Below are 16,981 nucleotides of genomic sequence, written 5' to 3' on the forward strand. Positions count from 1 at the left end.
TGAAGAGCTGCGATTTATTTGCCTTTTATTAGCGTGCGAAGCTAGCGCAACAAAACTGAGAGCCCAGTGCATACACATCGGGTGTTAGTCGCAATGTTTAGCCCCGTAAAGTCCTCATATTTCAGAGTCAGTCCGGCCATTGTCAACCGAGAACTCGGAAAGACCAAGATGAGATAGCAAGAGGGCACGTCGGAGTGCTAACGCGTTTATTGGGATACTAAATCCCTGCTTAACTGACAGAAAATAAATCAAAAACAACAGAAGAGAAAAAACAAACCCACGCAATATGTTTGGGAATCTTTTTGAGGAAGAGGAGGAGGAAGGTTTATCCTCGACCTCCTCTAAGGTAAGACTTGCCAAAGGTGGTGAGGAGCCTCCTCCACCTCGCGGAAGAAGCAACATCTGTGGCATCAAGAACCAGGGAGGAACCTGCTACCTCAACTCTTTGCTCCAGACCCTGCTGTTCACCCCCGAGTTCAGAGGTATGAACAGGTGACCCTGCAAACAGAGGACAGGTACCTTTTAACTGTATTTACGCAGTTTGGTGTGTTTGCAGAGGAACTTTTCAGTTTGGGGCCAGAAGAATTGGGATGTCTAGAAGACAAAGACAAACCAGAGGCAAAAGTAAGAAATTCAAGCTCCCAGCAGTTGCAGTCATCAATGTAATCAGAGACAAAGTGCAGTAATGATTGCACTTTTCTTTTCCTAGGTCAGAGTGATTCCTCTGGAGCTCCAGAGACTGTTTGCCCGTCTGTTGCTGGTGGACCAACAGAGTGCCTCCACTGCTGACCTTACTGACAGCTTTGGCTGGAACAGCAGTGAGGTTGGTGCCCATTTAATGAGAGTGAGAAAGCAAGGTTTAAACGACTCCTTTCAGTGATGAAAACAAACTAAATGGAAAAATCCTGAGTGGAATTTTGTTTTGCCTGGAGGCTGTCCCGCTGTGTTCATGAAAAATCAAAGCATGAGGAAGAACAGAGCGAAACTTACACAGAAATGGCCATCGGCCCTGTAAAACTAATTTTACAATGGGGAAAAAAAGACTTGAAGTGCAGATTTAACTAGAAGCGGTACTCTAAAATCATTAAGCAGGGCAGATCAGAGCCATAGTGATGGCAGATAAAAATACTGACAAGTTGTAAATTACTCATCTGAAATGGAGCAACATACTGTCTCCAAATTCACAACATGCTACACTGACATCTCAAGAATTTACTGTGTATGTTGTATAATATATATATATTAAAAAAATAAAAATAAAAAAATAAAAAAAAAATCTATATATATATATATATATATATATATATATATATATATATATATATATATATATACATACTGTGTTGACACAATATTTTCACAATGCTGTTAGCTAAAAAGTGAATGAAAGCTAGTGACATGTGAAATATCAAAATAAAAGTGATTAGTTTGAGATCTGAAAGAAATTTTACAGAAATTTAAAATTTGAATTGAATTAAATTCAACTTTATTTATATAGTCAAAGTCAATCAAGTCCATTTCAATTGGTAGATTGTGTTTTTCATCATTTTCTATTGGTATTATCTTATAGTGAAAGCTGTTTAGATTTATTGGCACAGCATCATTTACCATAACTAATTCTCTCTCTCTTTTTTTTTTTCTCATGGAAAGTCATGTAATCTTCACCAGACTTTAATGGGGTTTTCTGTGCCCTTGTCTCTAACTGTTTGCCAAGTTTCTTGTCATTTGGCTGTGTACAATTTGAGTAATCTTGTTAACAAACAAGCAAACAGCAATGATCACATTCTTTTCTTTTTCCAAGGAAGATGTAGCTATCAAAGGATAATAAAGTGTGTAATATAAATTAGGACTTAGTCACAGTAAATCACTGCCTTGGAAGTTGGACTTAATCTTCAAGTTACTGCTGTTCATTTTTTTAAAAACATGGCTGCTTCTCTTGCTTTTCACAAACAACAAACGTTGGTAGTGTGGTGCACGTTACCAAAGAAACAGTATAAATTAAATGTGTAAATGGCGTTTAATCTTTTATTATAGCAAAAATAACTAAAAATATATTTTGTAAACAATGTGTACCATAACTATCTAGTGACATCTAAAATTAGTTAAAGATCAGAAAACATAAAATAACCAGTGTCCGTAAAATGGAGTGTGTTTATTTCCCTAACTGGTCCCTGTTGCCATGGTTCTTTACAGGGGACAAATCAGCATGATGTCCAGGAGCTAAACAGGATTTTGTTCAGTGCATTGGAGCACTCTCTTGTGGGCACCAGTGGCAGAAAATTGATTCAAAGGCTTTATCATGGGACCATTGTCAACAGCATTGTCTGCAAGCAGTGTGGAAATGTCAGCCAGAGACAGGTGTGTCCCCCTGTATAAACCTTCCACAGGCTTTTCTGACCAGAGCTGGGAAGGGAACTTTGTTTGAAACTATATTTTGGAGTGTGCTTTTTGTGTTTCGCTAAGAAAGTTTTAACTACCCAGAACTTGTTGCAGGACTCATTTCAACTCATTTAGATGACTTTTTAATCATGTTTCTGTCCTGTACAGGAGGACTTCCTCGACCTGACAGTGTGCGTGTGTGCCGTATCCAGCCTGGAGGAGGCTTTATGGAACATGTTTGTGGAGGAAGAGTTGTTTGAGGGCAATAACTTGTACCGCTGTGCTCAGTGTGACAGTTTAGTCACTGCTGCTAAGGTCAGAGGCAACTTTAAGACGGTTCCCACTATAACAGATGATTAATCAGCACCTCATCAAGCAGTTAAATAGAAGAGAAGATTTTAGAGCAATTTTATTTCCTGTTGCAGTCATGAACGTACATCTATCTTTTCTATCCTGCTGTTTAGTCTGCCAAGCTAAAGAAGCTGCCTCTGTTCATGACGATGTCTTTGCTGCGATTCAGCTTTGACTTTGCTAAATTTGAGCGATACAAGGAGACGGGGCGCTACAGCTTCCCCCTCACCATCAACCTACGGCCGTTTTGTGAGCAGGTACTGAAGAGATTTTAGCTGACTTTGCTTGCTGATGGGTGCATTACACTATTAGGCCCTCTGTAGGATGTCTAAAATATGTCATTTTTTTTCCCCCATTACAGATTGATGGAGAAGACTCTGATTTCACCTATGAGCTTTTCTCTGTGATTATCCATAAGGGTGGCTGTTATGGTGGCCATTACCATGTTTACATCAGGGACATTGATGAACTTGGCCAGTGGGAGCCTCCGGTTAGAAAACAAAACAAAAACACACAAAAAGACTGTAGAGTAAAAAATGCAGGTTTAATTTCAAACTAAGTGAAGACATGTTTGTGTAGAGTGTAATGCACACTGGTGGATTTTTTTTTTTTTTTTTTTGCATTTATTTCTTTGTAAGGTTCTGAAGATGTGCATCAGGAAAAGTAGAACTTCTTTCTCTTGTTTTTAGGAAGAAGACTGTAAACCCAAAACTCAGAAAAAAATCAAGGAGATCAAAGAATCTTGTGAACCAAAATTACAAGAAGATGACCCTTTGTCTGTCCTCACCGCAGTAATTGCTCAGGTAAGCCAGGAGTTATTTTACATCCGTCCTTCCTGCACTCTCAATCTATCTGTTTTCTTTTTCCCGTTTTCATTGAAACATGAAGTTGGTGTATAACTGCATTTCTTTTTCTGCCCACTAGGAGTCATCAAAGAGTGTTCTGTTGGATCAGCTGGGCCAGAAACTCATGAATAAAATTGGTTCATCCTGGAGCAAAAAGTTTAGAAAACACTATGGTCCCATTGGAAAGGTATTATTCATTTCTGTGTTTGGTCTCTTAGAATATTTCCACAATTTCTGGATTTTAGCCATTTTTTTATACTCTGTATTTTCTTGTTTAGTTCCTGCAGTCCAACAGTGATGTCTTCATGCTGGTGTGCAATGGTACTCGAGTAGCACTGAAAGCGAACCCACCGAGCCCAGTGACTGAACCCCCTCTGCCAGCAGAGGAAGCTAGCTGTGATGCATTGACAGCTCCAGAGCCAGGAGCTTCTGAACAACAAGAAGTAAACCAAAAGCCTCAACCAAAGCCAGAGGTATTCAAGCAAGAGTGTAACTTTGAGTTCAGATCACATTTTGAATCGTATGTTTTTTGTTTTTTTTTTATTTTATAGTTTTGATGGACATTTTGGGATTCCTTCACTGCCTCTTTTCTCACGATGTGTCCTCCTGTTTGTCAGCAGGGTAGCCACTGGTTTGATCTTAATGACTCCACTGTGACTTCCATCAGGGAGTCGGACATAGAGAAGCAGTTCCAGGGCAAAGAGAGCGCCTACATGCTGTTCTATAGAAAAACACAGCTGCACAGGCCCAGTGAAGGTAATAAGCACCACATTCTGCAATTGTAATGAAAAGATGTCTTTCTCACTGGAGGAGGGGGGGATATAGTTATTGGAAAGGTTAGTAGGTATTTGTCAAAAAGGTCCATTGAAGTGGTTGATTTTTATTTTAATTGCTCATTCAAACATTTTTTTTCTTTTCCAGCTCTGAGAAATCCCCAGTATAAAGTTCCTTCTCATCTCATCCAGATGGTTCAGGATGAAAACATCAAGCTGCAGCAGATGCGGTATAAAAACAAGCACACATTTACCATATAATGCTGTCATTGTATTCACAGCTGTTTTCACAGCTCAAAGTAATGTCTTTTAGTTTGTATCTCATGTTACTAAACCAGTGAATGAGCATGCACGAATTAAACACCAACAACACCCAGAAGAAAACATTTAAATTAGTTTATAGAATTTAAAATTGTCAAGAGTTGGTATTTTCTCTTTGACAGCGAGGAGTTTGAAGCCACTAATAACACAGTGGAGCTGCATCTGCACCTGGCACCCTGGTATAGGCTAGAAAATGGAGCCCTGCAGCCGATCTGCAAAGAGTCAAATATGAGCACTGCGCTCAATTTTGACCGGAGGAAAACTGTGGGAGACCTGCGCTTCACTATTTATCAGGTATTATTTTCCCAAAAATTTTAAATCTCATTTTGTTTTGAAATCCTGGATTTAAAATGGAAAACAAGCCAATGATTTGTGTTCACGTAGATGCAGGAACTCTGGGAAGGAGATATGGCTTTAACTGTGGCCAAGAGTCTTCCGGCAGGTTTACACCTCTACAATACTCTTACAGGTTGGACACTTAGAATAAGTATTAAAAAAAAATTTAAAAAAAATTTTAAAAAAGCCCTAAGAGAACAGAGGAAAAGTGAGTCATGACATTATTTTTTCTGGCTGCACTTTGTTGTTTTTACAGATGACAGTGTGTCCCTGTACAGCGCAGGAATTTGTGCGAACACTGACCTGTTTGTATGGAACGGCAGAGAGGTGAGGACAGGCAGTTTTCTTCTTCTTTGGTCTATTTAAATCTAAATTTTGCTCACATTAAGGACATCTGCATGATTTTTTTTCTTGACAATCTCCTTCAGGTTTTTGGTGCAACCGTCCAAACGGGAGCCGAGTGGGAACCGGTCTTACTGACCGTCGTCCGTCCATTTTTGGACGAAGATGTGGAGCAAGAGCTGGAGAACGGGGAAGAACGCCACAAAAGCAGGGGAGGTTTTGAAAACGGGGGACCCGGACTTAAAAGAGAAGCGAGAGGGTTCGCGGGTGGTGCTACTCTTGGGGAGGTGAAGGAGGCACTGGGGGAGCCGACGGAGAGCTTGCTGTGTCAGGAGCATAAGGAGGGAAAAGGAACGGAGCACGGGGCAGGAGACGGAGGGGGCGCCAGTGGATGGAGAGTGTTTCCACCTGACGACATGCAGCGCACTCTGAAGCAGTTGTCGCTGAAGGATGGCGATGCGCTGTTGGTGTTGGAGCCACAGTCGCTTGACAGCAGGCAAGTTCACGGTGAAGTGCTGGATGCTTGGAGACTTTCCTGTTTGTGTTTTTAAAATACTTTGTTTACTGTTCTCAGCGTGTTCACTCTGAACGGAGACGTGGTGACGGTGACTACGCCGTCTGACTGCCGTTGGCTCCAAGTGGACTTTCAGCCACAGTTAAAAGCGAATGAGGACCTAAAAGAAGAGGAGATTAAGAAAGTCAAAGTTCCAGCGACAGGAAATATGGTCAGTAATTTGTTTCTGTATTTCTCTTACTTGTTGTGTCTCTTTTTTCTTTTTCCTTTTAATTTAAGGCTGATCTTCTTCATAGGGGAAAAAAGTCTTCATTTTTGTTTCATTTCTCTCCTGTAGCTGCTGAGTGAACTGAAACAGAGGGCCATAGAGGAGCTGCAACTACAGGATTTACCTTCAGGCAAGATGCTCATTGCTGTCCAAACCTTCACAACTGTAACAGCTGCCAGACTCGGCATGAGCACAAGAGCGGCTGTTAAACTGACGTTATTTATGGATCAGAGCTGAACCACTTCTCTGCATGTTTCTGCATTTCTAAATCTTTGCAAATATGAACATGCTATGGAAAGAAAATGGATGTTTTCTGCGCTGGAAGAACAATTTAACAGTTTTTAATAGTTTCCACAATTTGTTTTAGAATTATTTTTATGCATCTTAAACTTTAAGTTAGCATTTTATATCCAGATAATTACAAACCTACATCTGTGTTTTGAATCCTCAGTTGACTTTACATGTGTGCACTCTTAAACCGGCTGTTTCTTCTATATTACTGACCAGGTGCAGAGTTGTGTCTGAGGCAGGTCGACTGCACAGGGAAACTCCTTCCTCCAGGTACTGTGTCATTCGTTTCCTGGGGGTGATTTTAGTGGTGAAGATCACAAATGAGCTGGAAATCCCCTTCAATTTAACAGAATATCAAGAAACACTTTCCTTTTTACTGTCCTCCTAAAAATGTTTAATAGCTACTCCTCCTGCTTGTAATTTTCCCTCTTATCATGTGTCTTTGAAGTCTTGCAGCATGTTTATTAAGTACGCTTGTGTTGTCTTATCCTGGTCTGCCTGGCAGTATGTGAGGAGCTGAGTGTTCGGGATGCAGGGGTGCGACTCATGACCACACTCACACTCTGTCCGGGAAAAGGCCCCAAGGCATCACAGGTGTGTCTTTTTATTTCTTCAGTAAGCTGACTTGATCACAGCTGCAAGGATAAAAGTGACATCAATCCCCCCCTTTTTTTTCCGTTTTTTATTAAAACAAAGTCCCACACTGTAAAACAAATCAAGTGCTCTGAGTGTAAAATGAAGTGTAGAAATGTTCCTTGTGCCTTGCAGCTGTTCTTGCATTTCACTGTGGGTTCAGCTCCCTCTGCCGGCATGGAGATGGACATAACTGTGGAAAGGACTTGTACTGTCAAAGAAGTGAGAAAATGAAATCCTATATCTGCTTATGTTGTAAAGTTCATACAATACTCATGTTAAAGTTGGGTGTAATTAATCGTTTTTCTTTTTAAATCATTATTTGCAGTGTCTGAAGGCAATGCTGGATGCTGTTGGACTTGATGGTAAAACACATGTTTTTTGTTTGTTTTGTAATCTTTCAGTACCAGAAATTTGCTTTTTTGTAAAACCAGAATTGTTAAATCTCTTTTTTCAGTAAGTATTTACCAGATGCTGACTTTTCTACAGATGTTAAGCCTCTGGTTGGTGTGTTTTTCAGGTACCGGGTGGCATTTGAGGATACTAGATTGGTGTGAAGAAGTTGGAGAACCACTTGTAGATGAGGTGAGTCACTCGCTGTTGTGAATAATAATTTAAAACTTAATAAACTGCTCATTTGTGCTTGTTTGTAAACAAAGCCTTTTTTTGGACACACAGAAGGCTGAACCTTGACTTTTGCATTGAAAGGATTTAGTAGATTTGTCAAGATGGGGAATATTTTAATGGCATTGTAAAAAAAACAAAAAAAAAACAAAACATCCTTTTTGTTAGTCTAACATGGTCTTTAATTTGTACCGTGCACTTGGCAAAAATGGTCTGTTTATATTCCTAAATCAGGTAAACTCTAAACCCTTTGTAGGCACATTTTAACAGCAGCCTTTTGTCCTCAGGATGCTTCTCTGTCAGAGCTGAAGATCAGCAATGGGGAGACATTAGTCATCACAGAGGGACTTTTGCCTCCAAAGGTACTTGGATGTTTCCAGTGTAACTGTAGGTTGGTAATATATTATAGCCAAAAAAATGTCATCTTTCTTTCTTTCTTTCTTTCCTCTGTGTCCTCAGGGTTTTCTCAAACTATCTGTATGGCTATATATGGATCCAAAAGCCATAGCATCAGATTTTAACCACACAGACCAGAGTCCTGCTGGGGAGCAAATGCCCGGAGCTGAGACCACAGATGGAGGCCATGTTCAGTCGCCTCCTTTCTGTGGTGAAAACATGGCAGAGCTAAGAAGTGTAGGACAGGTCGAGATATCTGATGAGGGAACTCTGGAGGATCTTAAGACTCAGGTAGCATTTAGGGTTTTGCAGAAATCCTTATGTGGTAAAACTGGTGATTTACAGTCTTTATCACATAAGGATAATTGTTCGTTATTTTTTAACGAATAAGTGAAAGATAATGAAACAATTATTTTTTGATTTACAACCCATCTCATAAATTGCTGGTGGGGGTGTATGTAGGGCAAACATTTCTCCTAACTATGACCAGTGTTGGTTTTTGTTCTTTCAGGTGTTGACACTGCCGGCACTTCAGGACATGTGTGTGCCAACCTCTGGATTTCTGCGTGTGTGGCAGATGGAAGGGCGGAGGCTGGCACGTATCCTCAGAGGACTTCAAGTCACGCTCAGGTCTAAACACTTTCCTCTTCCAACTTTTGGCCCTACATTGATGGCTACAAATGTCTTTTTTTGATTAATTCCAGATGGAGGAACTTGATTTGTGCTTTTTTTGTCCCCTGTTTTGATTAGGAAATTAAAGTTGACCAGTGGTGCAGACCTTTGTGTGCAGTTTCTACTAAAAGAGGAGGATCTTGGGTAGGTTTTGAGTGCTGCTGTTTTTGAAATGCTGAAATGTCCACTACTTTTTGTATTAAATGTTATTGTCTTCCTGTTGAAAAGGCCTAAGCAAGTGCTGCTGAATGTTAAGATGGGAGTACCAGGGGAGAGATGTTATTATCCCTCAGAGGAGCTTGTGTGGGATGCATCCCACGATTCTTCTCCCCGCTCTCTACACACATGTCTGGCTACACATTATGGCCTCTCTCCTGACTCTTTGCTGTTGGCCAAACATCAGCCAGAAAAACATATCTGGGAAGAAATTTCTAGCTGGGTAATATTAAGCTCCATTCTTGAAAATTGACTTGTATTTGAGGTTTAAAAAGTGATCTTTTTGTTTCTTGCACAGTACAAATGCTTCCATGAAATTGTAGTTAAAGCGAACATTAGATCAACTGTCTGTGGCTTAGGTAGAGTTTCTAACAATAGGAGATTTGAATGATCTGTGAAACTTTGCATGCAAATCTGGTCTTTATTATAAGACAATATCAATGTGTGTTTCATCTTTCACCTTCAGACCCAGCAGGTTTCCAAAAAGAAGAAAAAGAAAAAGCCAGAATCCCTCTTAGGAGCACCATTCCACCTCAAAGATGGTGATGTGATAGGCATCAAGGTATCCATACTTTTTTATTTTCTTCATTAAGAGGACTGTTTTTCTGAGAAAACTGAATTTGTTAATGCTTTCATTTTTTTTTCAGAACCTGTTGATTGACAACAACAGGGAGTTTGTTACAGTGGAGGATGTGCAGGGCCAGCAGAGGCTCAGGGAGCAGGCAGAGCAGCGCAGGAAAGGGTGCGACCACACATCTTAGGCACATGAAGCAGCTGGAAAAATGCTTATTTTGATGAACTCACGGGCTGCCAAAGATGTCTTTTGAAGTCTTTTTGCTGTTTCTATAAATTGAAAGCCGATTTGGCTGGGCATGCATTAAAACGCCTCCAAAATGCGCCCCCTTACGCACCCAACGTGTTGCTCCAAAGTGAAGGTGCTCCAAGTGTCCACCCCGGAGACACCCCAACGCATGATCCCCGCCAAATCAGCCCCTAACATTCCCCAGTCTCAAAAAAAAAAAGCCAAATTGCTTCAAAATGCATGATGCTCTCTGCTACAATGTCTGGCAGCCAATGAGTTAAGCTATTGCTTTAAATGTTACTGTGGGGAAAATTAGGATCGTGTGTTTGTTCAAGTTATTTGTCCTTTTGGTAAATTTTGTACTTTGTTTGTTTTCAGAGGGCCAGTTGCAGCTTCAGATGGTGCGGGACAAACCAAATGCAGGAAGCCAGAGGTGCCGCTATCAATTAGTGTTGGTGAATTCAGATAGCATCCTTCTTCCAAGGACACATGGACAAATCAGGACTTCCTTTATGAATACATGCACACGTACAGCGAGATGCCACTGCAGTTAGGACAATCCAGCTAATCAGTCTTGTGCCATTTGTTTTTATAGAACGGTTTGCATCTGGTCATTTTCCACTCATCTTTTAAATATTGAAAAATAATCCCCAGATTTATTCCTGTTTCTCAGCTTCTTATCTTGGTGATGGTGATAAAGAGAAGCGAAATAATTATTTTTACTTTGATTTGCTGTTTTGTGGTAACTGCTGGTATTTTCTTGATGCATATACATCCACAGCTCATCCCATTATTCTTCTCTCCACTCTCTACATATGATCTTTTTTCCCTTTTCTTCAATAGATGCTGGACTTTCTATTAACGTTCAAACATTTTTAGTCTTCATTACTTTCCTGTGGTTTTTAAATTCTTGCTATCTTCAACGAATTACCCCATACAAAACACCACTTAAGCAGGGGATTGCCTTCACTTTACTAAGTTACCATAATCTTTATAAACACACAGTAAGTAACTTGTTTTTATCTTAAACCAGTCACTGTGCAGTAGGAATGCAAACATTTCTTCAGATCAGTGACTCTCCTGACTGGTTCCATGCTAAGTTTTAGGGGAGAGGAGAGACAGGCCTTAATATAAAGGAGCTTTGGTGCAGCTCTATTTCCTACCTCATTCTCGACCTCTCCCTCCTCTCTTCCTCTACCTCTTCTGCCCTGCATCTCATTCATAACCTGTCCTAACCTTAAACTGTTGACCTGCTCTGTTTCAAAATAAGTCACAGTTATATTCAGGCAGAGACTCAGTGTTAATTGTTTTAGCCTTGTGCACTTAACACTGGCTGCACTGCGATGCATCAACTTTGGGTAAATTGAGCAATTCCAACCTTTTTAGAGCTGACTTTGACCGCATTTTTATTTTATTCAAGATAGTTGTGTGGAGCAGAGAATGTTGCTTTTTTGACTTATGGTTTACTTCTGCCACAGAATAATCTGTATAATGTGATTTGTGAAAGTGAAGATCCCTGAGATTAAACAGGAACTTGTCATGTTTTTGTTGCATGCACCATATGTGACCTTCAGGGATTTTGAATAGATTTTTAAAGTTAATTTAATTAAAAACAGTAATTTCATGACAGCATGCATGACGTTTCTGGGATTGATCTGATTTAGTTGAAGATTTTTGAAGCTGCTTTACATGAATCTGGCCTTAATCAGTGCCAAGAACTTGCAAGTAGAAATAAGATCTATAGGTGAGAACGCAGTTGAAGATTATACACAGCAATAGTGGAATTGCAATCTGTATCATAATGTATTGATTATTAGTGTTACTGATTACATCTTTAGTGTTATTGATGAAAACTTGTGCTGAATTGGTACAGCTGAAATCAAATTGTATCCATGTCAGATTGTTTTTGTTTAAAGTATTTTATAAACAATAAAGGTTAAAAAAAAAAAAAAAGTGCTAACTGTGTCATGATCTGTTAATTAAATCTGGAGAAAATCTGAGTTGGTTTTTTTTTTTGTTTTGTTTTGTTTAACAGATTATAATGACTTTCTATTTGTCCAGAGTAACTATTTGAACAGATTACTCTTGGAAGTTCCCCAGATGATCTAAATGTCAGCGTAACTCTGTCTCCACCAAAGAGCTTCACTTCAGTTATGTCAGTCATTGATTGGACACATACACATACTTCTGAATTGGTTCACTGTGTTTGTCCCAGTTGTCCAAGTACATGTTAACACCAACTGAAAGGATTTTAACCAGGTCAATGGATGCATTTAAAAAAAAAAAAAAAAAAAAAAAGTTTGTATATGATTAAATAACTGCAAAACTGACTGTGTTATGTGTTGCACATATTAGTAATATTAGCTTGTCACAGAACTGGAAGCTGCATCTGTGTAATGAATGATAAATTGATACAGAAACGTATTATTTTTGTAGTGATTAAGTATGAAATAATTCTAATTTTCTCGAAGAGTGGGGGATTAGCATCCCACCCTGAAGTAAATCCTCTGTAAGAAAGGGTTAACGACGCATTTTAGGTCGGCCAATTACAGCTCACGCAGCGTCTGGACCATCCAATCAACGCGTTCCTCTACAGCGCACGTTCCCGCCCCCTGACAGTATTAAATTGACATGCAGACACGCTTGTAGGGATGCAGAGTTTGCAACACGGAGTGTGTTTGGCTGTTTGAGACTTTATTGGACCAATAACTTCTGCAAAATGGTTGATGCTTTTTGTGCCACATGGAAACTGGTCGACAGCCAGAACTTTGATGAATATATGAAGGCGCTTGGTAAGGAAACTGATTGTTTTTACATTTAGATGACTGTCCAGCATAATACATCACTAAAGTCAGCTCTTTTTCCTTTTCAGGCGTTGGTTTTGCAACGAGACAAGTGGGCAATGTTACCAAACCAACTATAGTGATCAGCCAAGATGGAGACAAAGTGGTGGTAAAAACCATGAGCACCTTCAGGAACACTGAACTATCCTCCAAACTGGGAGAGGAGTTTGATGAGACCACACCCGATGACCGTCATGTCAAGGTAATTTGATTAAAATTCTCATAATGTTCTCCTGTATTGTTTTAATACATCCCTGTGTTGCTTTTAATTTGGATATTTTGTTACCTGCAGTCCACCTTCACCATGGAGGGAGACAAGTTTGTGCATGTGCAGAAGTGGGATGGCAAAGAGACTAAATTTGTCAGAGAAATCAAGGACGGAAAGATGGTGATGGTAAGATTAAAAAGTGTTTCTTCTGTTTTTACCTCTCTTTGTATTTAAAATAATGAGTTCAGGGAGCAATATGATCCACAAACAACTTTTCAGAGGGCTTATGTGTTCTTTACTCTGTATGAAAACTATTTAACCAGATCAGCAAAGATTAGGTCATTTTGATCACATGACAAAAATGGGCATATAAAAACTTGCCCTACATTTAATAAATGCTCATAGCTTACTGTCAGCTTCCATTGTGTAATACAGCTTGTCTTCATTTTTTCTCTCTTTTTCCAGACGTTAACCTTTGAGGGAGTCACAGCAGTCCGCACATATGAAAAAGCCTAAACTTTTCAATTCATCTGTAAGAATAAATCATCCATGGACTGTGAATGATCAACAAGGTTTTCCACTTTTTAATAAAATCAAATTGAATTGTTTTTGCTCTTTACAGTGGTTTGAACTTGAATTCTTTTAACTGAGATTTTTTTGAGAAGCTTTTGTATGATCTTAGTGAGAAACTCAGATGATGAGGAGTCTCAACCATTATCATCTGTTTAAAAAAAAAAAAAAAAAAGGGAAATAAATTAGTAAAATAAACTTTTTTTGTTGATGACAAAGACTTTTCTCTTTTTTTTCCTCCCAAAAAGGTAGCAACATAATTACCTCTTTATCTCAGCAGTTTATCCCTGCAACCTTGTATGCATTCACACATTTCTGCTCGCAGCCTGAGTCGTGGGAACAGTGCTGTCCCTGTGATGAGTCTGTTCCAGGTGACAGCTGCAGGGTGGCGGTGCCGGCCATACAGCGGCAGTCAGTGTGACCGCTGAACTCATTTGAGTGAATGTCCTCTAGTAACCCCCAGATGGTCTGAGCCGATGAGCTTGTGGGGAGGTGGGGTGTGCTGATGTCACTCGCCTTGGGATAATCTGGTTTAAGTTGTGGTGTCATTACGTTGGGGCATCATACGATGGTGTGTGGGCCAACCATGACTGGATGCTTCCGCTGACATGATGGGCAGATGATGATAAAAGAGGACACCATGACAAATGTAGGCAGCTTGCATCAATCCAATTTTCAGCCGTTTGTAGTTCAAAGTCTATGAATAGTCTGTCAATAAGCCTTTGTCCAAATGCAATCATTGATACGAACCAGAATACTGAACACAGTTTTAATGCTCGCTGCACATTTAGTCTTTTATATTACCCATATTTTCAGAGGCAAAGTGACAGCCTCCTTGCCCTGCGTGTGCTGTGTCTAGCCTGCTGAACACTACAACTACAAGTGATCATTCTTCTCATCTGAGAGCACGCTTGCTGCCAGTCTTTGGCCTCCTCTCAATAGCCTATGACACAAAGAAACTGCAGTAACTGGAGTGGAACTTATTTGGTAGTTGCCAATTGAATTAATTTAAATCAAAATCAGTCTTTATGCTCCAGTTATGGCACACTATACAGATGCCCCAAGTCTCACAAAACAATTTGCATAAGTATTTAAGCTGCACATTGTTTTTTTTATGATTCTCCTCTTAGGAGAGCAGCTGGAGTTTCCTCTTTGTGAGGAAGTGGTGTAAGCTGACATGGATTAACCCCTTTGTGGGCTCATAAGGACCTGATCATCCTTAGTCGTGGAGCGGTCTAAAACATTATTGCATAATGGCAATCAACCAAAATAATGTTATAAAACCTGGCTCTTTTTTAGACAAGTCAAGCAAGTTGATTTATAAGGGTAACAACAACTAATAATGATCTTAGCGTTCATGAGAGGATCTTTGAGGCTTTTAAACCACAATTATTTAATGTCTGCTGACAAAAAGAGTGTTTAATCAGCAGGATGCTGCAATATTTTGGGGGACATAAAATGCTACTGCCTTAAACTTATTATTGGAAGCAGATCAGGATTCAGCAGACAATCCTTGCTTCAAAATCACATACAAAGTTTATCATGCCATGAGCAAACAGGGGCACAATGGGGACACTTCTGTGTCTGCAGTGGGCATGTGTGAATTATGAAATCATATAATAGCAATGCCAAAAGACTGCGATTAACATTTTGTTTTTTTGTTTATGTTATGCCACTACAGTGGTATGAACTTAAATATGTAAATTCACTTAATATTAGTAAAGAATAACAGCAGCATGTGTTTGCTCTTTGGGCCTCCTTCACAAAACTAGCTCATTACCAGATACACTGTATGTTGTCATGAGGTTATGTCATCATCTGTCAGTCAGCTGTCAGTCAATTACAAGCTGGTAAGCCATGTGAAAATATTACATTTATGGAAGTTTCAGAAAGCTGTTTTTATATATGTCAATGGAGGCAGCAATGATGCACATGTAGCTATGGCGACCATTGTCTTGACAGAAAAACCCGCTCATCCTTTTTTTAACTTAAAGGCTGTGACACCCAAACTGACACTTTTGTTTGTTGAAACCTGACTAAACTCACAAAAAAAACTGACTAAATGATAACTAAATGATAAGACAGAAGCTTAAAGTGCAACATTTTAATGTCAAACTACATCCATTCACAAGCTTTAAGGGTAAAACTGGAAAATTACACAGAATTTATTTTCACTGCAGATTAAAACCAATTCCGCTGTAATTTTTCCAGAGAAAGAATCCACTTTTTCATTTATTAAACTATTTACATCAAATCATATTTTATTTGTTACTTGTAATTGAATAATATCCCATGTGTGTGTGAACAGCAATGAGAGACAAATTAGTTTGTCATATTAAAAACATGTTTTATAGCTTCAAGTGTGTCTGCATGAAGTTCAGATTGAGAGGAAGATGATACGGGAACATTTGAGGGCATAAAACACACACACAAACACGTCATGCAGAGTTCATTCAAAAACTCTAAGACAAATATTCAGTGCTATGACCACTGAATCATAAGCAAAGTATTGCACATGATCATTTAGTTACAGAAAAGCTTTAGATATAATTCTGAAAGAGAGCCTATCTTTTTTTCACATCTGAGATAATACATAGAAATATTCAAGACAGGACAGTGCTCTGTCTTGTAAAGATGCAAACTGTCACATCTTCATCAATCATAGTGGAGCATTGCTTTACAACTTTCAGACCAAACAGGTCAGTATTAAAGCCTGAACTCGCCGAGAGCTGCTGCATGTGCATAATTCTAGGACTGATAAAAGGTGTGTTCTCGTTCTTTCGACTTAAAAAGATAAGTGGATTTGCATTTGATTTAGGATTAGCGCCATAATCTGTAGTAACTGTCTTCTGTGCAACATATGGAGCAATATATAATGAACCCTATAGCTTGTACAAGCTGATATATAACGTCTTACACTTAGTGTGCAAGTGTGATCATATTCTGTTTTGACATGACCAATTATTTAAATTTTTTTATCAATAAATCAACCCCAATATCAAAATAATTAGTTGTTGGATATTCTGAATACATGATTTGGCAGTGAATGTACAGTATGACCTATAAACGTATTCAGAAATATTGCACATCTCAAGCGTAGGATGCTTTAGGTTTATATTATGCTGCATGCAAGCACAGATAATCTGAGATGACCATATCAGCTTTGATGTTACATATGCTCATGGCATAAAATTGATCATATTACTTGGATTCTTTTGGAGAATCTGCATAAAAGGTTCCCAGAATATGTCAAGTTTCTACTTTTTGATACACATATAAAGTGTATTTGGTCAATTGAGGAATTAGAGAATTAATCTGATTCCTTGTAGAAACAATCATTACACATAAAACTGAACGTTAACCTTAGACTTTAGGTAGTCTACCGCTTGCTATTAGCACCAAAATTAAAATGAGGAACTGTTGCAAACAACCAGACTGTTCAGTTAAATAAGACTTTTTAGCTGGTGTTCCTCCAGTACGTTTGGGAGCTCTCATATACACTGCATGGTCATTCCTTGTGTTGATGAAAAGAAAAAGTTACAAGTTACAAAAAAAATCTTCCTGCATGAAACCAAGAATAATGAGCAAACATTTAAA

The 16,981-nt window shown here is 39.1% G+C and overlaps 2 protein-coding genes across 3 annotated transcripts; both read left to right on the plus strand.

Moving 5' to 3' along the window:
• The first annotated feature begins 23 nt into the window (after positions 1-23).
• Positions 24-11,698, plus strand: usp40 (ubiquitin specific peptidase 40). 2 transcript variants are annotated; one of them, XM_079262671.1, is made up of 31 exons: positions 24-482; positions 557-624; positions 710-823; positions 2,194-2,358; positions 2,548-2,694; positions 2,844-2,987; positions 3,092-3,220; positions 3,420-3,533; positions 3,655-3,762; positions 3,854-4,048; positions 4,193-4,331; positions 4,497-4,578; positions 4,792-4,963; positions 5,054-5,138; positions 5,262-5,332; positions 5,434-5,843; positions 5,922-6,072; positions 6,199-6,259; positions 6,637-6,690; positions 6,926-7,014; positions 7,189-7,275; positions 7,382-7,418; positions 7,574-7,638; positions 7,965-8,039; positions 8,137-8,364; positions 8,585-8,703; positions 8,824-8,889; positions 8,974-9,184; positions 9,428-9,523; positions 9,609-9,703; positions 10,142-11,698. In XM_079262671.1, the coding sequence occupies exons 1-31, from the start codon at positions 287-289 to the stop codon at positions 10,230-10,232; spliced, it is 3,864 nt and encodes a 1,287-aa protein (XP_079118797.1). In that variant the 5' UTR covers positions 24-286; the 3' UTR covers positions 10,233-11,698. The 2 variants fall into 2 exon arrangements, with proteins under 2 accessions (XP_079118797.1, XP_079118798.1); XM_079262672.1 differs by having other exon boundaries at positions 4,196-4,331.
• Positions 11,699-12,427: 729 nt separating this feature from the next.
• LOC306772681 (fatty acid-binding protein, brain-like) lies at positions 12,428-13,596 on the plus strand. Its single transcript, XM_079262283.1, has 4 exons — positions 12,428-12,555; positions 12,636-12,808; positions 12,899-13,000; positions 13,280-13,596. Exons 1-4 carry the CDS (start codon positions 12,483-12,485, stop codon positions 13,328-13,330), a joined length of 399 nt encoding a protein of 132 aa, XP_079118409.1. The 5' UTR covers positions 12,428-12,482; the 3' UTR covers positions 13,331-13,596.
• The last annotated feature ends 3,385 nt before the right edge of the window (positions 13,597-16,981 follow it).

The sequence above is a fragment of the Telmatherina bonti genome (assembly GCF_933228915.1).
Source record: "Telmatherina bonti genome assembly, chromosome: 22".
NCBI lineage: Eukaryota > Metazoa > Chordata > Actinopteri > Atheriniformes > Telmatherinidae > Telmatherina > Telmatherina bonti.